Below are 27,836 nucleotides of genomic sequence, written 5' to 3' on the forward strand. Positions count from 1 at the left end.
CCTTTTATTTGATTTCAGCACGGTTTACTGGAGTCAGATGAACTGTGCTCTGTGATGTTTAAATATGTTGTGGGTGGCGAGGGAGGGAAGTCCAGTGAAATCAGATGCATTGTTTTATAGAGAGAGAATCTTGTGTACAATTCCCAAAATAAAACCATGACAAAGTGTTATGCGAAAGGGTGTGAACTGTTTTACAAATATATATTCAGAATAATTTCTGCTTCTGCCAACATCCAAATCCACTGGAAAATTCCTTGTGGGACAACAGGTGTTTCTGTTTACTAAGAGAAGTATGTTAACCAGACCACAAACCTAGATACCAAATAATGTTTATTAAAAATGTACAAACTTACATTGCAGAGCATGTCAAGACCAGATCAACTAATCTAAAATGACGAGATTCAGTTTATTCATTATCAATATATTTCAACTTAATGTGCAAACAAGTTTACGGATCAAGCACTGGTTAAGATAAAATATTTTCAATCCAACATCTAGAAATTGCTAGTATACTCATGAATAAAGATTTGGTTCATAACGCTGTCAGTCATTTCAAGGCGATATAAGGAGCATTAGATGTATCCAGTGGCGATTGTTGGTGGGGCAAACTCCCCCCAAAATATTTTTGATGCATGCCTGCAAAGCCACAACACTATGACTGTGACAAACTGTTAGGGCCTACATAAAGCTGAGCACAGCAGAGCTTTCTTTTCAGCACCATGGAGTGAATCCTTACCACCGATACACCTGGTTATCAGTGGAGCCTTGTTGAGCAGCAAAGCAGTTCATTCAGCCTCATTTACTGCCTTTAAAAAAAACATTGCTGATATGGCTGACTTGCTTAAACAAATGTGGTTTCTACTGACAATTGAGATGTACAAACGATGGCAGAAGGGGACGAAGAGCGGATAAGAGGCAATCCGTAATTTCTATTAAGATATTAATGAGCGAGCTTGGATGGACATAGCATAACTATTTGTTCTGCACTTTTGAAATGTACAGCGACAGAATTTAGAATATGGGCCATTCTTACAGTATTCTCTCTGTACACCAAGTCAGAACCGTAGGATAAATAATGGGGGCATATAAGCAGACAATGAAAGCTCTTACAATATTCAATGATTATATTTCTCTAAAACAGGCTATAGGCTACATGTACACCTCCAAGTCATAACAGTAGGCTAAATTATGAGGGGGAAAGGGACCAAATTATTAAGGTGAGGCACATGGGCTACTAACAGCTTACTACACAACATACACTTAGTATTACTTTCTTAGTTACGGCATACAAATCTCCCTGGCATATTACATCATTTATGCAGCAGGATAAAATACATTTTTGGACTCACCTTGTTGTGCTGTGATCACTTGAACAGGAAGGTGGCGCGGCGGTCTTTGTGGGAAAATTTTGTCATCAAAGTCTGGCATTATCTGGATTTATGGTGCTTTCAAGACATCTGGGAAAAACAGGTTGAATCATGACTTCAGTGGTCTTCAGGTCAGAGCTCTAGAAAGAGGTCAGAGTTCCTGACAGTGGTGAACAATAGGTTCAGGTTGAATCATGACTTCAGTGGTCTTCAGGTCAGAGCTCTAGAAAGAGGCCAGAGTTCCTGACAGTGGTGAACAATAGGTTCAGGTTGAATCATGACTTCAGTGGTCTTCAGGTCAGAGCTCTAGAAAGAGGCCAGAGTTCCTGACAGTGGTGAACAATAGGTTCAGGTTGAATCATGACTTCAGTGGTCTTCAGGTCAGAGCTCTAGAAAGAGGCCAGAGTTCCTGACAGTGGTGAACAATAGGTTCAGGTTGAATCATGACTTCAGTGGTCTTCAGGTCAGAGCTCTAGAAAGAGGTCAGAGTTCCTGACTTGGAATTACAAGTTGGATGACCGTTCAAAACTTATTTTCCCAGTTGGAGCTCGTTTTTTTCAGAGTTCCCAGTTCTATTGAACTGACTGACGTCTGAGATTTCCCAGTTCTGAGTTTCCAGTTGTTTTGAACGTGGCAGAAGTCATGCTGGATTGAGAGCATGGCCAATGTAGTACAACTTTTCTGGCCCATGGTGTTGAATGTGTATTATTTTAAGCTTGGAAAAGAGACCCTTAAGCCCAGACTTGGACCACACACCCACTCCACTGAATAGCAAGCTAGTGATTGTTTTGCAACGCTTGCAGTTTTTATTTTTAAAATTTAAAAAATGTTTATTTCACCTTTATTTAACCAGGTAGGCTAGTTGAGAACAATTTCTCATTTGCAACTGCGACCTGGCCAAGATAAAGCATAGCAGTGTGAGCAGACAACACAGAGTTACACATGGAGTAAACAATTAACAAGTCAATAACACAATAGGGGAAAAAAAGTTAAGTTAGCCACTGATTCCTTCCAAACCACTCATTGTTGAATTTGTGATTTCCAACCTGTTGTGTAATGTTTATGCCCAATGGCCGATGAGCACCGATACGTTTTATCTATAATTTATCTTCATATGACAAGGATTTAAAAGGATTTTCCAGTAGATTGTCTACATAATTCATGACGATGACTGCTTGTCTAGCTTGCTAAGATTTTTAAAGTATGATGTTGTCATGATCAGTCCAATCAAAGCTACGGTAGATGTGATTTGACATTTTTATCTGTTCATCATTTCTACCTTGAGCCTTCTTGGATGGGAACTTCTAATGTAACTCTATGGCAGGACCCAAGGGGTTTGAATTTTAAAGATCTAGCCGTAGATTTTGCAGTGACGTAGTGTCCCCATGAGTGACAGAACACTGAGCCAATCATGGCGCAACTAGAGAACATTACCAACCCCTACGCTCCATATTTTCTGCTGGCTGCCCCACCACCGCAGAAAGCCCTGAGCTAGGCTGAAACACCTCCATTTTGGAGCTGCCTTACTCAAGAATGCAAAAAAAGAGACCATGTTTGTATTTTGTTTTATTAACTCAATGATTCTTTAAAAAAAACATTTTTTTACAATGTTTGCAAACTGATATGTGACACGTTTTAATGCCAAAATAACATGTAAAACAGGCACACGTTTTTAAAATATATATATTTTTTATTAGCTAAACAGGTGGGGGCTCAAGACAGCCCACTGGACGTATCCACTCCGACCCTAACCAGGAGTAGTTCTGTGAGTCCTAAAGACAATTGAATTCATGATAGAAATATCAGGACTTCAGTGGAATACCATTTTATCCCATTATAAAAAGATCTCAGTCTAGATAAATATGTTGAAACTTTAGTAGGGAAACTTCATAGCTTATAAGTAAATTATAATTTTTTTGTTAAATCAGCTAGAAGCCTGCAAGGCTATGACACCTACAAGGCTTTAAACCTCATAATTATAACAAGACACTGTTCCTCGTTTCCTTTGTGCTTTCAAATCACGTCTGTGTAATTGTAAAAGTTTTTTAAAAAGATGTACGGAAATACACAATCCTCCCTTCTGAAAACAACAGAATTATTCAAGTGACGAGGGCAGTAGTACTGTAGTTGAATAATTAATCTATATCAGGCCTATTGGTGATTGGCTGCTCAGGAAGCTATCATACAGGTGCTCACTTATATTCTCCCCCTTTATTCTTCTTTTTGCTTCCACCTCCAAAGATGGCTGCCGCGATACCTGCAACAGCAAGGACTCCAAAGCCCACCATTGCGGCCATTCCCACTGTTTCCACAGCCTGCTGAACCTGGCAGAAAAAGACATTCATTTGAATGAATGACTGAGTCAGAAATAGTCATAGATGCTTTGAATGTATAACAACAAGTAATCCAGTTACTCTACACTCTCTTGACACACATTCATAGCTTGAGAATGTCATTATGGCTCACAAGATAACTCTATGCTGAGCACAGTACACCTATTGATGAGCACCAGTCCAGTGTACCTACCTGTCGAGACTCAGCCTTCCCATATCTCAGCTCTGTGACAAAGTGCTCACAGTTCCCCTTGAAGACACAGAAGGGCAGCTCCTGGTCCACATAGGCCTGGGCGTCCTTCAGTATCTCACAGATGGGTCTGACCTATAATAATATAATGCATGACATTTAGAAGATCATTTTATGCTAAGCAATTTATGCCATTTAGCAGACGTTTTTATCTTAAGCGAACTTACACTAGTGCATGCATACATTTTCATTTGGTTGGCCCCAGCGGGAATCAAAACACTATTCTGGCATTACAAGCACCATGCTCTATCAACTGAGCCACATAGGATCACACAGGCTGGCACCTTATTCCCAGCGGTGGAAAAAGTACCCAAGTGTCACACTTGAGTAAAAGTAAAGATACCTTTAATAGAAAATGACTTAAGTAAAAGTGAAAGTCACCCAGTAAAATACTACTTGAGTAAAAGTCTAAAAGGTATTTGGTTTTAAATATACTTAAGTATCAAAAGTAAATGGAATTGCTAAAATGTACTTAAGTATCAAAAGCAAAAGTAAACCATTTCAAATTCCTTTACATTAAATAAAACAGACAGAATAATTTTATTTTTTATTTATTTATTCGCAGACAGCCAAGGGCACACTCCAACACTCAGACATCATTTACAAATGAAGCATTTGTGTTTAGTGTTGAGTCAGCCAGATCAGAGGCAGTAGTGATGACTAGGGATGTTCTCTTGATAAGTACTTTTGGGTTTCAGGGAAAATGTATGGAGTAAAAAGTACATCTTTTTTTAGGAACGTAGTGAAGTAAAAGTAAAAGTTGGCAAAAATTTTAATAGTAAAGTAAAGTACAGATACCCCCCAAAAAATACCCCCCCAAAATACTTAAGTAGTACTTTAACACAGTGCACTATGTTTGACCAGGGCCCCATGGGGTGCTATTTTGGGTCGCAACAATACTGTACTTACCTGGTAATCCTTATCAAGCTGGTTGTTGATGCACCACTGATCATGCCCCACCACGTCCCAGATCTTTTCCTTCTTCACCTTAGCCTTGTCACTGAGCACAGACATCAGGCTGTTGGAACTGGCTCCAGGGACCTCGGCTGGGGAGCAAAGAGACATGGGAGAAGGAGAGGGAAAAGTTCCAACGGAGGGGGTGCACAGACAAAACATGTCAGAAAACATATCATCAGTGCCAAAGATGACTTTAAAGTTGAGTTTTGTCACATTAGTTTTTATCAGAAAGTATTCACACCCCTTGACATTTTCCACATTTTTGTTGCGTACGAATTTAAAATGGAAGAAATTGAGATTTTGTGTCACTGGCCTACACACAATAACCCATAATGCCAAAGTGGAAGGATGCTTTTAATTTTTTTATTTTATTTTTACAAATGAATTAAAAATGAAAATCTGAAATGTCTTCAGTCAATAAGTATCCCTTTGTTATGACAAGCCTAAATAAGTTCAAGGGTAAACATTTGCTTAACAAGTCACATAATACGTTTTTTTTTCTTCACCTTTCAGCAGAACAATATTCTAAAACACAGGGCCAAATATACACTGGAGTTGCTTACCAAGGCGACAATGAATGTTCCTGAGTGGCCTAGTAGCAGTTTTGACTTAAATCGTCATGAAAATCTATGGAAAAACTTGAAAATAGCTGTCTAGCAATAATCAACAACCAACTTGACAGAGCTTGAGGATTTTTTAAAAGAATAATGAGCAAATATTGTACAATCCAAGTGTACAATATCTCTTAGAGACTTACCCAGAAAGATTTGCAGATGTAATCGCTGCCAAATGTGTTTCAAACATTGACTCGGGGATGAATACTTCTAATCAAAAAACAGTGCATTCAGAAAGAATTCAGACCCCTTGACTTTTTCCACATTTTGTTACGTTACAGACTTATTCTAAAATATCAATCTACGCACAATACCCCATAATAGCAAAGCAAAAACAGGTTTTTAGAAATGCTAGCAAATGTATAAAAATAAAAACTGAAATACCTTATTATTATTTTGCATTTTCAAAGTGGTAGGCATGTTGTTTAAATCAAATGATACAAACCCCCCAAAAATCTATTTTAATTCCAGGTTGTAAGGCAACAAAATAGGAAAAATGCCAAGGGGGGGTGAATACTTTCGCAAGCCACTGTATATAGGCTACTGTATATAAATGGTTGAGTGCACTATATCTTCTAAAATAAAGATTTGATCATACTCAACAGTATAACTCACAGGGTGGGGCCAGGTGAACGACACAACCGTCACCAACGTACAAAGTCCAGTGCTGGAAGTTGCATCTGAATATCTCTATCAGGTCCCCTGGCTCTGGCTTCTCATCGTACTGTCAAGGGAGAAATAATAAGTAGGATTTGGCAAATCTGTGTATTGCCACATACAGGGGTGTTGTTTCTAGACACCCTCTTGTTGAAGTATGCAACCGCCAACCAACTGCCAAGTATGCCGTTCTGAAAGGGAAAGTGCTCAGATCTCGTCGTGCAAACACTACTTTGTACAAACAAAATGTAAATATTTGCATAAAAACATATTACACAGAGACAGTGGACACAATCAACATTTGGATTGGACTTTACTTACCAATGTTGGAGCCATGGTTACCCTTATTTCCTTTCCACAGTTTTGATTTCCCTTCTGCTTGTAACTAACTTTACGTTTTTCCTGAGCTTTTATCTTGACCCTGTAAAGTCAGAACAAAATCTATGTGTTATATTTAGGGGGGCTGTTTTCCTAAGACATTAGCTAACAAAATATTAGGCAATAAACTAGATACTGATCTAATTTCACTATGTTCTGGTGTCTATAAAAAATCAGTGGAGTGTATTCATGGATGCCAAGGAGAGCCAGGGTACACCAAAACAATTAAATAATATATATATATATAATTTTTCAATTACTTTTGTCTTTCTGTTTCAGAATTTTTCTTCAATTCATTCCCAAGAGGCTGAATGTATCTATGGAGCAAGATAGCTGCCAAAAGCTAAAACATACGTATCGTTAGGATCGTAAGGAAATCGCTATGTAAATAGTTAGGATCCTAAGAAAAGCCATGTGTGAAACAGAAAACGTAACCGTTAAATTAGATCTGTAAACGTACAAACCCTATGATACGACCGTTAAATTAGATCTGTAAACGTACAAACCCTATGATACAACTGTTAATTTAGATCTGTAAACGCACAAACCCTATGATACGACCGTTAAATTATATCTGTAAACGTACAAACCCTATGATTACGACCGTTAAATTAGATCTGTAAACGTACAAACCCTATGATACGACCGTTAAATTAGATCTGTAAACGTACAAACCCTATGATACGACCGTTAAATTAGATCTGTAAACGTACAAACCCTATGATTACGACCGTTAAATTAGATCTGTAAACGTACAAACCCTATGATTACGACCGTTAAATTAGATCTGTAAACGTACAAACCCTATGATACGACCGTTAAATTAGATCTGTAAACGTACAAACCCTATGATTACGACCGTTAAATTAGATCTGTAAACGTACAAACCCTATGATACGACCGTTAAATTAGATCTGTAAACGTACAAACCCTATGATACGACCGTTAAATTAGATCTGTAAACGTACAAACCCTATGATACGACCGTTAAATTAGATCTGTAAACGTACAAACCCTATGATACGACCGTTAAATTAGATCTGTAAACGTACAAACCCTATGATACGACCGTTAAATTAGATCTGTAAACGTACAAACCCTATGATACGACCGTTAAATTAGATCTGTAAACGTACAAACCCTATGATACGACCGTTAAATTAGATCTGTAAACGAACAAACCCTATGATTACGACCGTTAAATTAGATCTGTAAACGTACAAACCCTATGATACGACCGTTAAATTAGATCTGTAAACGTACAAACCCTATGATACGACCGTTAAATTAGATCTGTAAACGAACAAACCCTATGATACGACCGTTAAATTAGATCTGTAAACATACAAACCCTATGATACGACCGTTAAATTAGATCTGTAAACGAACAAACCCTATGATACGACCGTTAAATTAGATCTGTAAACGAACAAACCCTATGATACGACCGTTAAATTAGATCTGTAAACGAACAAACCCTATGATACGACTATGGATGAACATTTACACGTTTCATTCTTACTTTACGTCTCCCTTTACTCGGGTTACACATATTTTTTTATAAGCACAAACGTGTGACATCTGCAAAGGACATGAACCGAATGTAGCTAGTCAAAGATCGCTAGTCAATCAAGCAACTCTAGCCAAGACTTTATAGTTGATTTGCAGCTTCCGGTTTCATTTCCAGAATAATAGTCTAGAGCATTCGATAAGGACGTTATAACAGTAGATGACGTAATACAGGCTTGGGCCTTCAGCAAATTACTTGTGTGAGAATTGTATTATAAAGACACAGAAGACCCTTGTCTAAAATAATCACCTGAGCTGCAAAATAGAAAGTAAATATGATTTAGGCTAGGCCTATTCCACTATCTAAATATGCCATACTGTTTGTTGTGTGTTCTCTAACAGTCATATAATTGCATAATTTATTTTTTATAGCCGCGTGGGGGCTACTGTGGTGATCATGTACACTTTTTCCTGTATTTGGGAGCACGGACTGTAGGCCTTATGCTAGGCATTTTGACTGTTGTATTTGCGAATTCCACTCTGTATGTAGGCTTGTAGCCATTTGCATTGCACAACCCCATCACGCAGAGGCTATATCCATATCAATAAATTAGATTAAAGAAATGTTGACTAAGTCTTAGCTATAACCTGTCCTGAGCTAAATAGCCAAGGGGTCCCAAATGGTCAAGCCTATTCTTATTGCCAGATTGGTTTTCCCGATCCTATTAGCCACTGCATGTGCTTCTTCAACTATTTAGTTTCAAATGTATTTAGAGGCCTGTGAGCTGGGTCCTCTTTTTAAGGGGAGGCCTATAATAAAAGCAGTAATAAAACACAAATAGAGTACTGCAAGACACCAGTACACAAAATGATAGCCTAAATTGCAATGCCTACAGGTTTGTAGATAGGCCTAAATGAAACGTTGAAATATTAGTAATATAGAATGGAGAATTTTAACTTGAAAACATGCAGGATACCTCTTCCCGGTTTCCCTTACTTCCGTTTTTTGTATACTGTGTTATGCTTGTTCTCATAGTACTCCTCACAAGTTTTTATTGTTGGTGAGATGAAATTGCCAAAACTTGGAAAGGTATATACACATCAGGTAATATGTACATCAGAATTGCAACACAAGATTTGTTCAAGACTAAAAGTTATCCGTAATCACAACATGGTGTTTATATGTTCACAGATTACATTTCACATTTACGTTTCACGCATGGCTTTTCTTACGATCCTAACGATTCATACGTTCAACCTTTTGGCAGCTATCTGGCTCCATATGTATCTCACCGGAGAAAGCATGTGAGCGACCAAAACAGTGCCCCTCTGTCTCTTTATGTGTAGGCCATCTATCTGATGCTGTCTGGTTCAAACAAGCATGACATTGTTGCCGCCCATAGCATTGAATGGAATGCAAGGGAAGCATGCGTGCATTTAGCTTACCTTGATAAAAAAACATATAAAAAATTAGCCAATCAGCGTTGAGCTAAACTGAGCGAGCTCAACTGTGATTGGTCTTGGCGCACCAAAAGAAAGTGTCAAGGGAAGCCAGCTTGGATTTTGGTGTAACTCCTATCAAATCACATTGAGCGCATACGTCATTGACAGAAACAACTTGAATTGTTGCATCTTGTTGTGTTGTTGTCGTCCGGTGGCTAGCTAGCTAAAATTGTCCCTTTCCTAAATTAGCCATGGATGGAGATAGAGATTTGAACATGTGGTTTTACTTCATTCTCCTTACTGGCCAATGACTTTAACAGTGATTCTGATCCAACCATTAATTCATACATTGTTGTGCCCCTGGCCTGAGAGGATGGAAGTTCAATATGTAGCTAGATGTAGAAGGCTAATGTAAACTAGCTAACATTGCCCATGAATGGAATTTAGGCTAGCAAACAACCATTTTAGCAAGGTAGCCTAGGACAACAAGAAATAAAAGCCTGTCCTGTATGACAGAGTAATAGACTGTTTTGTCAAGACGAAAGAGAGGAGGATGGCATTGGAGTTTCTCGATAAGTAGGGTGTAAACATATTTTTCTACTTGCACAAACAGAAATCAGAACCATGGACAGCCGCATCTTAAATCTATATATAGAGAGAGCGAACAGACACAGAGAGCATGGGCTCCTGAGTTCTTCTGCAAAAAGTTGGATAAATGTAAATAAACTTGATTTTTTTCGCTAGGACATCAAAACCTTCATTCCATATCACAATTCCATAACTAAAACCTTAATTTTGAACAAAATTACCTGAATGGACTATTACTAGCAAGAATTATCCAGAAGAAAAAAAACTTCTAACAAACCAAAACCTGCATAAGAAACACAGCGGAATATGGAAACACCATCTAACAGAAAACTAGGTGAGTAATGTTCAGTCTGAACTTACTTCTGAAGACAAAAATTAAAAGACAATCTCTTGGTAATTTTGTTATATAAAGCTTAATAAATAAGGCTACGAAGCTGCTATGAAAGAAACTGACTGAAATTCGCACAGAAGTGTGAAGTGAGAGGTGTGAAAACTCTTGAGCCTAACAATGGCAGGAGAGTTTCCCGTCCCATTGGTGCAGAGGTAACTGCCCACAAAATTAGGTGGAAACTGAGCTGCTTTTGCATTTGATAAGCTAGACCATTCCATTCTTGTGGGTCGGCTAAGGATTATTGGTGTCTCTGAGGGGTCTTTGGCCTGGTTTGCTAACTACCTCTCTCAAAGAGTGCAGTGTATAAAGTCAGAACATCTGCTGTCTCAGCCACTGTCTGCCACTGTCTGTCACCAAGGGAGTAGCCCCAAGGCTCGATCCTAGGTCCCACGCTCTTCTCAATTTACATCAACAACATAGCACAAGCAGTAGGAAGTGCTCTCATCCATTTATATGCAGATGACACAGTCTTATACTCAGCTGGCCCCTCCCCGGATTTTGTATTAAACGCTCTACAACAAAGCTTTCTTAGTATCCAACAAGCTTTCTCTGTCCTTAACCTTGTTCTGAACAACTCTAAAACAAAGGTAATCTGGTTTGGTAGCAAGAATGCCCCTCTCCCCACTGGTGTGATTACTACCTCTGAAGGTTTAGAGCTTGAGGTAGTCACCTCATACAAGTACTTGAGAGTATGGCTAGATGGTACACTGTCCTTCTCTCAGCACATATCAAAGCTGCAGGCTAAGGTTAAATCTAGACTTGGTTTCCTCTATGGTAATCGCTCCTCTTTCACACCAGCTGCCAAACTAACCCTGATTCAGATGACCATCCTACCCATGTTAGACTACAGAGACGTGATTTATAGATCGGCAAGTAAGAGTGATCTCGACCGGCTAGATGTTCTTTACCATTCGGCCATCAGATTTGCCACAAATGCTCCTTATAGGACACACCACTGCACTCTATACTAGTCTGTAAACTGGCCACCTCTGTATACCCGTCTCAAGGCCCACTGGTTGATGCTTATTTATAAAACCCTCTTAGGCCTCAGTCCCCCCTATCTGAGATACCTACTGCAGTCCTTATCCTCCAACATACAACACCCGTTCTGCCAGTCACATTCTGATAAAGGTTCCCAAAGCACACAGATCCCTGGGTCACTCCTCTTTTCAGTTCTCTGCAGCTAAGGACTGGAACGAGCTGCAAAAAAACACTCAAACTGGACCGTTTTATCTACATCTGTTCATTCAAAGACTCAGTCATGGACACTCTTACTGATAGTTGTGGTTGCTTCACGTGATTTATTGTTGTCTCTACTTTCTTGCCATTTGTGGTGCTGTCTGTGCCCAATAATGTTTGTACCATAGTTTGTGCTGTGTCATGACTCTCATTTGAGGATCCAAAGATCAAGTTACAGTGGATCAGCGTCTACAGAGCCCTCTCACCCGCAGAGGGGGGAAGGGATTGATGTGGGGGGTTTTATGACACCTCACGTCGATAGTAAATTGTGGGCAGCAGACGACTCCTTTTGGTCTCTAGTATGGGTGAATGGAATGTCTCTTTGTTACAGAAGATTTTGCCACCCACAACATCCAACAAGGAACACTGGGACAATATATTTCAACATCTGAATGTTGGGAATTATGAAAGATGGAATTTGGAAAATTAATGTTTATTTTATGATGTCATTAAAAATGGTATAAACACGTTATAACGAAAAAATTGTAACTTGAGGAGCTTTTACACTGTGTATATCAGGGTTACATCTTTTACGTGGTGTAGAAAATATCAAGGATGAAGAGAACGTTTTTGTGATGATAGGATTGTGATTTTAGTTCTCTAACAAGATCGTAGTAATTATAATACTTTGCCTCTTGACTAGCCACGCCCCAGGGAGCCCAGCGAGCATGTAATCATGATGAAAATGCCCCTTTTACTCAGAAGGTATAAAAGATTGAGTTAAGAATTAACATACCAGACTAAACGGACCATAAGCTGCAGCTAGGCCACGACCAATGAAAATCAACATGAGGTTGAAGTAGACGAAGTAGACGAAGTAGCCTCTAACAGTCAATGTTACAGTTGAGTAGCTATATCTAAGAAAGGGAATTTGAGTATGAACACCTGGTTACTCTTTTCAAATCATCACCGACTACACTGCTTTCATCACCACTTGGGATCATTGACATGGCTGATTAGCCGTCCTCAGAAGACCACTCTTCAAGAACAAGTGCAAGTAAGTGAACTAAGAAGGGCATTGTGACCTGTTGTGAACGATCAGAGCCTTACACCTGAGAACGAAGGAGAAGGCCCATCCAAAGGAGAAGGCTTTTCACGAAGGCCTGGGTCCAACAGAGATACACGACAAAGACCTTCAACACGTAAATACATGCATTACTTCTTACCCAAAGGGGCAGCAGTTTGGGGCAAGGTATTAGGGTTACTGTGAGCATAGTTCCCCAAAGTATCCAAGTGTTGTCTCTCTTTCTCTTTAACTCTCCATCTTTTGTAACAACTGTATTATTGTGTTAGTCCGCCAGGTACCTGTCATCATATTAAGTTTCTAATTAATAACCTATACTGTGTGTGTGGGTGTCTGTGTGTATCCTGTGTTATCATTTAGTGTGTTAGTAAATAAATAATGAAATAAATGTATGTGGTACAAAATTATCAGTAAGACTCAGGTTTGTGCAGATTCAATAAGTCTTCGACGTTCAGAATGAGACTGATATGAGGTAATGATTAATAAGTGACTGTTTTTGATATATATATATCCTTTAGGTAATTCGGGAGATGGTAACTCGTTAAACAATTTCTCCTGTGGTGCCCCAAAGTCCTAATGAGTTAATTGTTACATGATTAATTTAATCTGGTAAGAATTAGACATAGTAGGTAATTATTTGATAAATAACAGTCATCACATTAATGAGAGTCACGTCACGACTAGAGGTCGACCAATTAATCGGAAGTTTTCATAACAATCAGAAATCTGTATTTTTTTTTTTTACACCTTTATTTAATCTTTATTTAACTAGGCTAGTCAGTTAAGAACACATTCTTATTTTCAATGACGGCCTAGGAATGGTGGGTTAACTGCCTCGTTCAGGGGCAGAACGACAGATTTTCACTTTGTCAGCTCGGGGGATCCAATCTTACAGTTAACTAGTCCAGCTCAATAACGACCTGCCTCTCTCTCGTTGCACTCCACAAGGAGACTGCCTGTTACGCAAATGCAGTAAGCCAAGGTAAGTTGCTATCTAGCATAAAACGTATCTTATAAAAAACAATCCATCATAATCACTAGTTAACTACACATGGTTGATGATATTGTCTAGCGTGTCATGCATTGCGTATAATCTGACTGAGCATACAAGTATCTAAGTATCTGACTGAGCGGTGGTAGGCAGAAGCAGGCGCGTAAATATGAATTCAAACAGCACTTTCTGCGTTTTGCCAGCAGGTCTTCCTTGTGCGTCAAGCATTGCCCTGTTTATGACTTCAAGCATATCAACAACTCCTGAGATGATGCTGGTGTAACCGAAGTGAAATGGCTGGCTAGTTAGCGCACGCTAATAGCGTTTCAAACGTCACTCGCTCGCTCTGAGCCTTGGAGTGGTTGTTTCCCTTGCTCTGCATGGGTAACACTGCTTCGAGGGTGGCTGTTGTCGTTGTGTTCGTGGTTCGAGCCCAGGGAGGAGCGAGGAGAGGGATGGAAGCTATACTGTTACACTGGCAATACTAAAGTGCCTATAAAAACATCCAATAGTCAAAGGTTAATGAAATACAAATGGTATAGAGGGAAATAGTCCCATAATTCCTATAATAACTACAACCTAAAACTTCTTACCTGGGAATATTTGTAAGTCGCTCTGGATAAGAGCGTCTGCTAAATGACTTAAATGTAAATGTAAATGTAATATTGAAGACTCATGTTAAAAGGATGGTCTGAGCAAGGAACTTAAACGTTAGCTTTCTTACATGGCAAATATTGCACTTTTACTTTCTTCTCCAACACTTTGTTTTTGCATTATTTAAACCAAATTGAACATGTTTCATTATTTATTTGAGGGTAAATTGATTTTATTGATATATTATATTAAGTTAAAATAATTGTTCATTCAGTATTGTTGTAATTGTCATTATTAAAAAAATAAAAATGTCAAATCGGCCGATTAATTGGTATCGGCTTTATTGGTCCTCCAATAATCGGTATCGGCGTTGAAAAATCATAATCTGTCGTCCTCTAGTCACGACAGCTGCTACCATGTTGTGCTGCTGCCATGTTGTGTTGCTACCATGTTGTTTTCATGTTATGTTGCCACCATGCTGTATTTTTATGCGTTGCTGCCATGCTGTTGTTGGCTTAGGTCTCTCTTTATGTAGAGTTGTGGTGTCTCTCATGTCGTGATGTGTGTTTTGTCCTATATTTTTTATTTTATTTTGTATTTTGAATCCCGGGAGGCCTTTTGCCTTTTGGTTGGCCGTCATTGTAAATAAGAATTTGTTCTTAACTGACTTGCCAAGTTAAATAATGGTTAAATAAAAAATCAAAAACATAATATATATCTTGATTGGACTAAATTGTTTTTGGTATCTTTTAGTTGTCACTGTATTAGACTAAGCAGCGGTGATTTGATGATGTTGAAATGGTGTTGGAAGAGTCGAGGCAACTCCTGTTTTCTTTGCAACTTGTGGTAAATATCTGTGGTTTTAAATCAATAGTTGTTTAGTGGTCCGAAAATGTCGGAAACATTAACTTGCTTGAGGTCATGTAACTGTCTATTACATGCAATATGCTATGTGGACTAAACCGAACAGAGGTTGCTATCCAGTTTTGTGATAAAAGAAAGGTTTGGGTGAATTTATTCTGCAACTGTCTTATTGTCTCGGGCTTTAGGCCTAAATAACACTGTGGCAACATAGTACTTAACAGGTTATAGAGCAAACAACACAATTATCACAACACATAGGTTGTAATATGGCTTTTTTTCTGGCTTCCTCAGTGATTTTAGCCACGCACCGCTACTGTAAAAAAAAAAACATGAATTATGCAAGTAAATAGCTAGCTACTTTAGCTACGTTATTGTAACTGACCACAAACGGCACACAACATAGACTATGTTTGCATGCTGTCAAGACTTTCGATCCCATTTAGCTAGCTAGATATTTGTAATTCTCACAAGTACTTTAGTCTAGATAATCACTAAATACTTGACCCTTCTTATAACTTACAGTAAGTTCCGTGTCGTTGCTACGATGTTGATTGCTTTACATCGAACACAGAAATTACTTTAGACGTCAACAATCAGCTGACTCGGAAAAAAAGCAAACCAATCCGAGGGCGTATCTCCTGGCAGCGTGCGTGCTGACGTGATTTCCAAGTACAGTGTCAGGCCAGTAGATGGCAATAAATTACCCCTCGAAAGACAATGATAGAATAAGAAAATAAAGACTTCCGGTTTGGAGCGCACTTGTAACAAGCTACGAATAATCAACTGTACACGTCAAATATGATGTTATAAGGGGAGAGTTCTTCATGTTCTATTTTCAGTTTGGGAAGTTGAACGATGTGTGCGGTGTTTGACGGGACTTCCCTGACAGTCACCATGCAGACCTCTCTCACTCACACACCGCAGAATGCATTTAGGTGAGTTGCTTAGCATAGCTAGCATGCTAGCTAACTAGCCAGTAGTTGTAGCTATGTGGCTGCTTCCCTACTGTACCAACAAGTTCTAAGGCTGTTGTTGTGCTAAGGTTAGATGCAGTGGTCAGCATTTTTCAAGCATATTTATGAAATATTATAGTCAGAGAGAAAATACAATTGATACCAATTGTTTTTAGAGAGAAACTTAACTTTTATCGTGTGTGTAGCCCCCAGGAACTGTCCCAGGAGATAAAATCCTTCATCAGTGGCGTGGACCAGACCCAGGGTCGTAAACTCAGCGTCCGTGAGCATGCCCGCTGTGCCGTGCGTCTACTACGGTCTGTGCCTGCCTGTCGCGGGGCGGTCCTCGAGCACCTAAGGGGCGTGTACAACGAGCACGTCTCAGCCTTTCTTCACAATCTAGAAACAAACGGCGATGGCGACGGGGACTCCAACCTGGAGGATGTCATCACGGAGGTCCATGGCGTCCTGGCGGAGTTCATTAAGCTCAACCCCCGAGCCTGGGCTCCCCTTGTCTCAACCTGGGCTGTAGACCTGCTGGGGCAGCTGAGCTCCAAGCATGCTGGCCGCAGGGCAGCTCCCCACTCCTCCAGCCTAAACGAGCTGCTGCAGCTGTGGATGTCTTGTGCGGCTACACGCTCCCTCATGGAGGCCTATACCCAGTGCCTGGCAGCTATGATAGCCTGGTGTCCTGACCAATGTGTGGATGCTCTCCTGGACACCTCCGTGCAGCACTCCCCCCACTTCGACTGGGTGGTGGCTCACATCGGATCCTCCTTCCCGGGCACCATCATCAGCCGTGTCCTGGCCTGTGGCCTTAAAGACTTCTGTTCCCACGGGACGGCTGACAAGTGTCAGGGAGACAAGAGCAGCCGAGTGCCTAAGATCGGCTCTGTGGTGGGGATCCTAGGCCACCTGGCAGCGCGGCACTCTGACAGCATCCGGCGGGAGCTGCTGAGGATGTTCCAGGAGAGCCTCAGTCCCCCGACTATACCCCCCAGCTCTGGGTCCACCTCCTTGGAGCACTCAGCCCAGCTCCGCAGAGCTACAGTGCCCTTCCTTCTCCAGCTGGCGGCGCTGTCTCCTTCTCTTCTGGGCGCCATATCTACAGAGCTGGTGGAGTCTCTACGGCCTCCAGTCTTGCTCCAGCTCCAGGCTGTTCTACAGGGCCTTCCCAGGGACGAGCTTGACAACATGCTGGGGCTGGCTGTCCACCTCATCGCCCAGAGCCCTGCTGGAGGGGCACGCATCCTCCGCTTCCTAGCTGACACGGCCACCCCTGCCTCTGTCATCATCTCTGGCCCTACGTCTTCCCCTCACGAGGGGGTCCGGGAGGCCTGCGACCTCCTCCTCCAGATGCTCCTGCTGCACCTCCACAAGCTGGTCTACACCCGCTCAGAAGGGGATGACGGCTACTACAGCCGCCCCCACTCGCCCTCCTCCCAGGCGCCCCGTGTGGTCCCCTTCCTAGAGGAGCTGCAGTCCCACGTGGGAGAGCTCTGTGCTGAGATGCTGAGACTGGAGAGGAAGCGTCATCTCTGGCTGCACCAGCTGCTGTGTCTGCTGTGTCTGTTGTCTGTATACGGGGGCCCTAGCGTAGCCACGGAGGCCCTCTGTCAGCTGCTCACCCTGGCCCGGAACCCAGACCAGCTGGCCCTGGCCTGGCAGCTCCACACCCCACTGTCCGCCTGCCTGCCGGGCCTCATCCCTGCCGCAGTGATCCGCTGCGTGGCCCAGATCCATACACACACCCTGGGACCCAGGCAGCTCTGCCAGCTCCTTCTCAACCTGGGCTCTGCCATGCAGAGTGTACAGGAGGAGGAGAGGAGGGGCCCAGGAGGAGGCATGGGAGGAGGAGGTGCTAGTCCTCAGTCCTCCATGGCAGTGCAGGTTGGAGCAGCGGTCTCAGGGCACCTCCATGACTTCTGTCCTCTGCTCCTCCACGGTGACCCGGCCGTATCCCACGCTGCCGTGCGGCTCCTGTCCCGCAGCCCCCTCCCCCGTGCTGCCCTGCCTTCCCACCTGTTGCTTGTTTGTCGGGCTGCCGTCACACACTTCTTTCTGGCACTGCGGAGGAGAGGAGAGACAGGGAAGGGGAGAGACGAAGGCCAGGGAGGAGAGGCGGTGAACTGTTCGGTGCTCCTCCTGTCCCGTCTGGTAGGTTACTCTCCTCTAACCCTCAAATATGTCCTGCAGCACCTGGTGGAGGGAGCTCTACATAAAGGAAACACTGACTTGTTCGGAGGGCAGAGTGAGGACATTGGAGGGGACACCCCCATCTCCCCGTCCCTGGCCCCTGACCGGGTGGGCTCCCTGCTGGACATCAACTGCAGGTTCGGCACCACGGTCAACTTCTCTGGCAGTGTGTGGTCTGTGTTCCATGCTGGGGTGATAGGGAAGGGTCTGAAGCAGCGCAGCGCTACGCCTCACCCCGACGCCGCCAGTGTCATACAGAATGTCCAAACTCTGCTGGCTGTCACCGTCCAGTGCTGCAGTGCACCATCCGGGAATGGCGGCAACGGTGGAGGCACCCGACACCAGCCCTCCGTTCCAGACGAGCCGCCGCCCATCAACGCTGAGGCGGCCAAAATGATGGCAGTGACGCTGGTGGAGTATATCTGCCCCGACGTAGCCAACGGGGAACTGTCATGGCCGCCAGAGGAACATGCACGCACAACTGTAGAGCGTGACATACACATCCGCCGCTGCTTCGAGGCCCACCCTGTCCTCTTCCCTTTACTCCATGTTGTGGCTGCCGGGCGTCCTGCTCTCTGTTACTGTTCTGCGGTGCTCCGGGGCCTGCTGGCCACTCTGCTGGCCCACTGGGAGGCTTCGAGGGAGTCTTTGGCGATGGACTCCCCGTGGCACCTCCAGGCCTCATGCATGCTGGTGTCCTGTATGGGTGAGGGCCAGCTGCTGCCCCCTGTGCTGGGCAACGTCCACGAGGCTTTCCCCTACCTGACGCCGTTCGAAGTGAGGCTTCTCCTCCTGGCTGTGTGGGAATATGTAAGGGGTAACGGCCCCATGCCACAGAAGTTTGTCTTCAGTGCCGAGAAGGGCCTGTTCTGCCGGGATTTCTCGCGGGACGGAGACGTAGCGAGATACGTAGCACCCATTCACAGTGTCCTTCATAAGAACATTGACCGCCTGGGGCATCTATGCTGGCGTTTCCAGCTCTGAACAAGGGAAGGAGAGAACTGATAGAGGGATGGAGAGGAAAAAGGTGCAAGAAGTGGGACGGTTGGAATTGTTTGTGAAAGATGAGGATAGGGGTGGTTGGTGATCGGGAATTGTGGAGATGTTGCTTTGCTGTTTTCTTGTTTGTTGCTCTAACTTGAATCTATATCTGTATGTGCTCTGAAGCATAGTTGAGCATGTTATATCTACTGTTTATCTTTCTCCTGTTTTGTATCATTTTTATAGATTAAGTATAATTTTTTATGTAGCTGTTACTGTAGGGGGATAAAAACATGTAGTATACCATAAATAAATTAGCAGAAAAGGGAGTGATCATAATTTTGTTGTTTGTAATATCTGGCCTTTGAACTTGACTGTCTACATTTCGAGTTACATCAGTTCTGAATTTCAATTGAACTTATTTTTTCTTGAATTGAAACAAGTACAACTTTATAACAATAATAATAATAATATATGCCATTTAGCAGACGCTTTTATCCAAAGCGACTTACAGTCATGTGTGCATACATTCTACGTATGGGTGGTCCCGGGAATCAAACCCACTACCCTGGCATTACAAGCGCCATGCTCTACCAACTGAGCTACAGAAGGACCACTAACTTTAATGAGAAGGTACATCAATGATAATGTAATCATTTTACATCAACTAACACAGCCTGCAGGTATATGATGAATCACACAAATATTCTTTAAATGTCTTTACATACAGCACAATTTATGTTTGAACCAGATCTCCTAATAAATGTGCAAGAGTGTAGCAAAGCTGAGACTGTTATTTTGTCAACCTAGAGGGGAATTCTATCAACACTACACCTTTGACACTTAATGGGACATTTTCAATTTAATTGGATTTGAATTAATCTGAATTGACCCCAAATGTGCATGCCATTCTAAACAGAGCCATTACATATCTGTAAAGGATTATTGACTCTGACTTCCATATACTCTGCAAATGTTTCACAATGTTTTATATTGGTAGAGCCTGTAAGTGTGTTTGTCCCTGAAGGAAAAATAAGCAAGTGCAGTGCAACCATAGTACAAAATAATCACAGAGAGTTGCTCCAGAACTGACCACCTCAAGCTGACGTGTCCTTGTCTGAAAGGACAAAGTAATACAAGGAGGTGATAAACGGTGAATAATTCCAGAAGACTCATAAATACAAAATAACAGTTTCAAATCTAATTGCCGATGAAAATTTAATATATAATAAATACTGAAAATAATCCATAATCCAATTTCGTCCTACATATTTAAAGACTACAAAAAAATATTGTTACTCCACGATATTTGTTAGTTTGAGTGAAACCGGGGTGGGCCAAGGTTGAAACTAAACCAAGATGGCCGCCTTCGTAGTAAGGTAAGACAAAGCATTTCTGCGGTTAAATTATACATTTAACTAGTTGTTTCGAAAAATATTTCGCATGCACAGTGATTCGCTTGCAATATCCAGGAGTAGACAGGTTGAGTTATCGTTTTACTGTCTCTAGCTAGCAGCTCGAGCCTTTAATTGAAATAGCGGCCTGACAGCGCTCTCTAAGCAGCTAACGTTCACCTTTTGGGATGATGATCTATCTAGCTAGATAATGATGGACATACATTGATAACTATTACGATCGGTGAAATATCATATGTGCGTATCTCTGTCCTACATCTTGTATTACGACGGGGATTTAGGTAGCTAGCAACCGGTGTTGGCTAACTAGCCAGATTTGACAGGACCAAATCGACGTTAGCTTGCCAGATGAATAGCTCTAACAGCATTTTAGGACGCAGCGAGCGCAAATGACAAGAAGCCATGTTAGCCAGATAATAGTTTGCCAAAGATGGCCTTTCTATTAACCATGCATACTAGCTAATTAACATGTATAGCTAAGTTAACTAGCTATAACGTTAGTGATTCATAAACCCGTTAGACGAGGTTAATCAACAACAGGATATGGTACCCGGAAGCAGCAACTTCGGGTCCTTGAGTACAACATATATTTTTGTTGTAACCCCAGACAAAAACAGTTGATTCATCTTGTCTGAATCACTTCAAAGGTAACGCGTATCTCACATGTGGGGTACAACATTCATCTTGTGAAGGGTGTGATTGCTATGATGATTTCCTCCTTTTAATGTGGTGATTGTAGTCTAATCGGGTGCACCAGTTGACCAGTAGAATCAGGTCTGCTTGTCTTTGGGCACAACAGACATGTGCTGTTTGGAGTACTCGAGGATCTCAGTTGGAATATGTTTATGACTTGTTGTCAGCGTTATCTATCACTGTAACGTTACAGAGCTGAATGTATGTAGTATTTTTCCACTTAACATTTACTTCCAATTTTCTGTTTCTCTCATCAGCCCTCTCAAGATGGGGCCTCTGTTAGTGTTGTGGCTGGCTGGCTGCCTCAGTGGGACCTGGGCAGTGGACCGGGGGAACTTCAAAACCTGTGACCAGAGTGCATTCTGCAAGTGAGTTCTAGATGATACGCAGCTACACCACTCAGCACCTTCATAGAGATTGTACACAGTCAATGAGAGTAGACTGTCAGTCTAAGTAACTGATGGTAACATGTAAGTCCTCAACAAGTCTACCTCCATTCTCTTCCACACTTATGGTCCAGTGTTCACAATATGTACTTCTACGTTGACATAACACAAACCTTAATAAACATGTTATAACTCTGTGTGTTTGTGCACTCAGACGTCAGCGAGCGTTAAAGCCTGGCCAGTCCCCATACAGAGCCCTGCTGGAGACCCTGGAGCTCACCAACACCAAACTCACACTGCAGCTCATCAATGACAACAACAAGGTTTGTTAGACACACACACAGACTTTAATTCACAGATGATATAATATGTTATTGTACATCCATCCATACATGTATTAACAGGTGTGCTGAAACCCCTTTGGGTCCTGGTCTCGTCTTTTTGAACCCCCACCTCTCCCCCGCTCCCTCAGGTGCGTCTGCTGCTTGAGCTCTATCGTCTCCAGGGCAACATGACCAGGGTGAAGATAAATGAATTGAAGCCACTGAAGCCTCGTTTTGAGGTCCCCGATGTGCTCATCAATGACCCACCCACAGAGCCGTAAGTCTCATAGGGAGCTATCTGGAGTAGTGGATGAGTGACATTGAGCCATGTGGATGGGGAGAATTTAAAGAATTGGTTAGGACAGAGACCAGCAATGGAGTTAAAAGGAAATGTAGTTAGTGGAGGAAGCAGGCAAACACTACCTGAGGGCATGCAGTAGATAAATTGCCTGGCTCTCAGTTGATAATATCATAACCTCCAGCATCAAGAGAGAATACATCTGTGAATAGACAGTGGAGACAAGATGGCACAGAATAATTTATTTGTTGGGTGTTTTCTGTTTCTTCCACCCATCAATTTACCTATTTCACACATCTTGTTCTCCCTCTCCTTCAGTTTGTCTCTCCTGTCTCGGGATGAGAATGGGGTGGTTCTGTCTTTGGGGGCAGACTCTCAGCGGCTGATCGTCAGCGCTAATCCGTTCCGATTGGACATCATGGAGGGGCGGGAGGTTCTTCTGTCACTTAACTCCCGTGGCCTGCTGGCCTTCGAGCACCTCCGAATCCGCAAGGATACGTGAGTCACATTCACATCCCACGCACCAACTCGCATCCCACGCACCAACTCGCATCCCACGCACCAACTCGCATCCCACGCACCAACTCGCATCCCACGCACCAACTCGCATCCCACGCACCAACTCGCATCCCACGCACCAACTCGCATCCCACGCACCAACTCGCATCCCACGCACCAACTCGCATCCCACGCACCAACTCGCATCCCACGCACCAACTCACATCCCACGCACCAACTCACATCCCACGCACCAACTCACATCCCACGCACCAACTCGCATCCCACGCATCCCACGCACCAACTCACATCCCACGCACCAACTCACCCACGCACCAACTCACATCCCACGCACCAACTCACATCCCACGCACCAACTCACATCCCACGCACCAACTCGCATCCCACGCACCACCATCCCACGCATCCCACGCACCAACTCACATCCCACGCACCAACTCACATCCCACGCACCAACTCACATCCCACGCACCAACTCACATCCCACGCACCAACTCACATCCCACGCACCGCTCACATCCCACGCACCATCCCACGCACCAACTCACATCCCACGCACCAACTCACATCCCACGCACCAACACATCCCACGCACCAACTCACATCGCATCCCACGCACCAACTCACATCCCACGCACCAACTCACATCCCACGCACCAACTCACATCCCACGCACCAACTCACATCCCACGCGCACCAACTCACATCCCACGCACCAACTCACATCCCACGCACCAACTCACATCCCACGCACCAACTCACAACTCCCACGCGCACCAACTCACATCCCACGCACCAACTCGCATCCCACGCACCAACTCACATCCCACGCACCAACTCACATCCCACGCACCAACTCACATCCCACGCACCAACTCACATCCCACGACATCCCACGCACCAACTCACATCCCACGCACCAACTCACATCCCACGCACCAACATCCCACGCACCAACTCACATCCCACGCACCAACTCACATCCCACGCACCATCCCACGCACCAAGTCACATCGCATCCCACGCACAAGTCACATACCACGCACCAAGTCACATCCCACGCACCACGCACAAGTCACATCCCACGCACCACCAAGTCACATCCCACGCACCAAGTCACATCAAGTCACATCCCACCAAGTCCGCACAAGTCACATCCCACGCACCAAGTCACCCCACCAACATCCCACGCATCCCAACTCACATCCCACGCACCAAGTCACATCCCACGCACCCCACACATCCCACGCACCAACTCACATCCCACGCACCAACATCCCACGCACCAACTCACATCCCACGCACCAACATCACATCCCACGCACCAACTCACATCCCACGCACCAACTCACATCCCACGCACCACATCCCACGCACCACACATCCCACGCACCAACTCACATCCCACGCACCAACTCACATCCCACGCACCAACATCACTCACATCCCACGCACCAACTCACATCCCACGCACCAACATCACAATCATCCCACGCACCAACTCACATCCCACGCACCAACTCACATCACCAACTCATCCCACGCACCAACTCACATCCCACGCACCAACTCACATCCCACGCACCAACTCACATCCCACGCACCAACTCACATCCCACGCACCAACTCACATCCCACGCACCAACTCACATCCCACGCACCAACTCACATCCCACGCACCAACTCACATCCCACGCACCCCTTATTATACATGTTTTCTTGCTTTTTCACTGCTTGCTATTGTGTTCTCCATTTCATTATTATTTTCCTCCATTCTGTCCCGTTCTTCTCTTCTACCTCTCAGCATCTCCTATAAGATAAAAACCAAAGTTAATGGCATGTGGGAAAACATCAAGTGGGTATTCTCTAGGTAAATTCCTTCACCTTTGTAGGTTTGTATTTGTCTGTGCTGGCAATGTAGGAGTATGGAATTGAGTTGTAGTTTAGACATCCAAGAAGTTTAGACATCCAAAAATGACATGACCAAATGGCTCAAGGATGTGGTGACTTGGGCTGGTAGCATTTTCTGAAATATTTTCCTGTCTAGACATGAAGGCCAGTTCTAGGCTCACTACCATTTGGTCTGCTCTTTACTGGTCTTCAGAGGAGATGCTCACATGCCTTTTTCCTCCCACATTTCCACATTTCTCTTGACTTCAAATGTCTTCATGATACAGCCATTTCACCACACTGTTGACCCAACAGTCATGTCATATGTAGAGGCGGCATAGTCTAATCCCATAGCACTGAGTAGACCACGATGTCTCTCCCCTCAAGGCTGGTTTGTTCTGGTCAGTGTGTGCTTTCACAGGGGTAGTATGTATGTGTTCGCTGAGGAAGTCTATGTAAGACAGGGTACCGGTAGTCACTTGGGGGTTAGTCCCTTGGTGTTTACATCAAAATAACCACAAGGTAGGGAATTGTTATCCTCTTGTTCCCCTTTGTCATTAGAGTGAAATTTTAAAAGGTTAAGTAGGTTGACACGAACACTATTTTGATTCTAGTGAGAAGGCTGTGTGGGGTCATGATTTTCCTTCGGTTCTCTTTTCCATGTGTGCCTCTTGTTCCATTTGGGATTTTTATTTACTCAGTTGTCAGCAGGTTATGTGTCTCTCTCTCTCTCCCACAGCAAGGTAGACCCAGGAGGAACTGAGAATAAAGAAGAAACTGAGGCTGCCAACGAACCGGCAGAAGGAGAGGAAGAGGTATGGGAGGGGTAACGAAGGATTCCCCCAGGCTTTTGATCAGGATCAGTAAACTGAACAAAAGATGCAGTTAAAGTTTTTTTTTTAAATATTGCTTTCTGCCCTGCCCCTGGGCTGAAATCAACTCCTTTCTGTTGTAACCTTACTGCCCCTGGGCTGAAATCAACTCCTTTCTGTTGTAATCTTACTGCCCCTGGGCTGAAATCAACTCCTTTCTGTTGGAACCTTACTGCCCCTGGGCTGAAATCAACTCCTTTCTGTCTGTTGTAACCTTACTGCCCCTGGGCTGAAATCAACCCCTTTCTGTTGTAATCTTACTGCCCCTGGGCTGAAATCAACCCCTTTCTGTTGTAACCTTACTGCCCCTGGGCTGAAATCAACCCCTTTCTGTTGTAACCTTACTGCCCCTGGGCTGAAATCAACTCCTTTCTGTTGTAACCTTACTGCCCCTGGGCTGAAATCAACTCCTTTCTGTCGTAACCTTACTGCCCCTGGGCTGAAATCAACTCCTTTCTGTCGTAACCTTACTGCCCCTGGGCTGAAATCAACCCCTTTCTGTTGTAACCTTACTGCCCCTGGGCTGAAATCAACTCCTTTATGTTGTAACCTTACTGCCCCTGGGCTGAAATCAACTCCTTTATGTTGTAACCTTACTGCCCCTGGGCTGAAATCAACTCCTTTCTGTTGGAACCTTACTGCGCCTGGGCTGAAATCAACTCCTTTCTGTTGGAACCTTACTGCCCCTGGGCTGAAATCAACTCCTTTATGTTGTAACCTTACTGCCCCTGGGCTGAAATCAACTCCTTTCTGTTGGAACCTTACTGCCCCTGGGCTGAAATCAACTCCTTTATGTTGTAACCTTACTGCCCCTGGGCTGAAATCAACCCCTTTCTGTTGTAACCTTACTGCCCCTGGGCTGAAATCAACCCCTTTCTGTTGTAACCTTACTGCCCCTGGGCTGAAATCAACCCCTTTCTGTTGTAACCTTACTGCCCCTGGGCTGAAATCAACTCCTTTCTGTTGGAACCTTACTGCCCCTGGGCTGAAATCAACCCCTTTCTGTTGTAACCTTACTGCCCCTGGGCTGAAATCAACTCCTTTCTGTTGTAACCTTACTGCCCCTGGGCTGAAATCAACTCCTTTCTGTTGTAACCTTACTGCCCCTGGGCTGAAATCAACCCCTTTCTGTTGTAACCTTACTGCCCCTGGGCTGAAATCAACTCCTTTCTGTTGGAACCTTACTGCCCCTGGGCTGAAATCAACCCCTTTCTGTTGTAACCTTACTGCCCCTGGGCTGAAATCGAACCCTTTCTGTTGTAACTAGAGATTAAATGGTATGAGAATTTCATATCACGATTATAGTGACCAAAATAATCACGGTTAGCAGTATTATTGCGGTATTGTTAAAACGTGCAGAAAGTACTGATACTCACACACACTGAAATCCAACAAACAATGAATTAGCAGCACTATGCACTTTGTGCATAAACATTAAATAATATCATTAAAGATGGCACCATGTGGCCATGAGAGGTAAAAGTTTCCCTTGTGTAGGTTTTAATGAACACAACCTTCAGTAAACAAATCAAATGTGCATATAAAAGCAACACAAGTAAAGCAATGTGAATGTAAGAACAATACAACCATATGTAAACACATCCAATGTGCATGTAAGAACAATACAACCATATGTAAACACATCCCATGTGGATGTCAGAACAATACAACCATATGTAAACACATCCCATGTGCATGTCAGAACAATACAACCATATGTAAACACATCCCATGTGGATGTAAGAACAATACAACCATATGTAAACACATCCAATGTGCATGTCAGAACAACACAACCATAGTAAACAACAAATGTCAGAACAACACAACCATATGTAAACACATCCAATGTGCATGTCAGAACAATACAACCATAATGTGGAAGAACAATACAACCATATGTAAACACATCCCATGTGGATGTAAGAACAATACAACCATATGTAAACACATCCCATGTGGATGTCAGAACAATACAACCATATGTAAACACATCCCATGTGCATGTCAGAACAATACAACCATATGTAAACACATCCCATGTGGATGTCAGAACAATACAACCATATGTAAACACATCCCATGTGCATGTAAGAACAATACAACCATAT

At 43.3% G+C, this 27,836-nt stretch overlaps 2 protein-coding genes and 1 long non-coding RNA gene across 31 annotated transcripts in view; 1 reads left to right on the forward strand and 2 right to left on the reverse strand.

Annotated features, from left to right (window-relative positions):
- Positions 1-2,920: 2,920 nt before the first annotated feature.
- LOC118363257 (phospholipase A and acyltransferase 4-like) lies at positions 2,921-16,489 on the reverse strand. 2 transcript variants are annotated; one of them, XM_052486929.1, is made up of 6 exons: positions 16,341-16,489; positions 6,500-6,599; positions 6,137-6,245; positions 4,860-4,996; positions 3,894-4,025; positions 2,921-3,691 (listed from the first exon to the last, which is right to left on the reverse strand). In XM_052486929.1, exons 2-6 carry the CDS (start codon positions 6,512-6,514, stop codon positions 3,560-3,562), a joined length of 525 nt encoding a protein of 174 aa, XP_052342889.1. In that variant the 5' UTR covers positions 6,515-6,599; positions 16,341-16,489; the 3' UTR covers positions 2,921-3,559. The 2 variants fall into 2 exon arrangements, with proteins under 2 accessions (XP_052342889.1, XP_035599828.1); XM_035743935.2 differs by lacking the exon at positions 16,341-16,489 and adding an exon at positions 15,720-15,860.
- The window catches only part of LOC118363256 (neutral alpha-glucosidase AB-like), a 29,007-nt gene continuing 13,635 nt past the window's right edge, over positions 12,465-27,836 (forward strand). Inside the window, exons 1-6 of one of the 6 annotated variants that reach the window (XM_052486812.1) lie at positions 12,465-12,723; positions 21,695-21,805; positions 22,038-22,146; positions 22,296-22,423; positions 22,763-22,942; positions 25,593-25,668. In XM_052486812.1, the coding sequence (XP_052342772.1) occupies positions 21,705-21,805; positions 22,038-22,146; positions 22,296-22,423; positions 22,763-22,942; positions 25,593-25,668 (594 nt within the window). In that variant the 5' untranslated portion in view covers positions 12,465-12,723; positions 21,695-21,704. Of the gene's footprint in view, positions 12,724-12,819; positions 12,869-15,929; positions 16,135-16,358; positions 19,815-20,541; positions 20,709-21,369; positions 21,392-21,694; positions 21,806-22,037; positions 22,147-22,295; positions 22,424-22,762; positions 22,943-25,592; positions 25,669-27,836 lie in introns of those variants that run through there. The other 5 variants (XM_052486814.1, XM_052486810.1, XM_052486811.1 and 2 more) reach the window with 5 other exon arrangements.
- Positions 25,775-27,095, reverse strand: LOC127913684 (uncharacterized). 23 transcript variants are annotated; one of them, XR_008086499.1, is made up of 5 exons: positions 26,486-27,095; positions 26,402-26,443; positions 26,150-26,359; positions 26,024-26,065; positions 25,790-25,851 (listed from the first exon to the last, which is right to left on the reverse strand). It is a non-coding gene; the product is annotated as an uncharacterized LOC127913684 (long non-coding RNA). The 23 variants fall into 23 exon arrangements; XR_008086492.1 differs by having other exon boundaries at positions 26,108-26,359; XR_008086510.1 differs by lacking the exon at positions 26,024-26,065 and having other exon boundaries at positions 25,775-25,809; positions 26,192-26,359.

This window comes from Oncorhynchus keta, chromosome 30, assembly GCF_023373465.1.
Source record: "Oncorhynchus keta strain PuntledgeMale-10-30-2019 chromosome 30, Oket_V2, whole genome shotgun sequence".
In the NCBI taxonomy this organism is placed as follows: domain Eukaryota; kingdom Metazoa; phylum Chordata; class Actinopteri; order Salmoniformes; family Salmonidae; genus Oncorhynchus; species Oncorhynchus keta.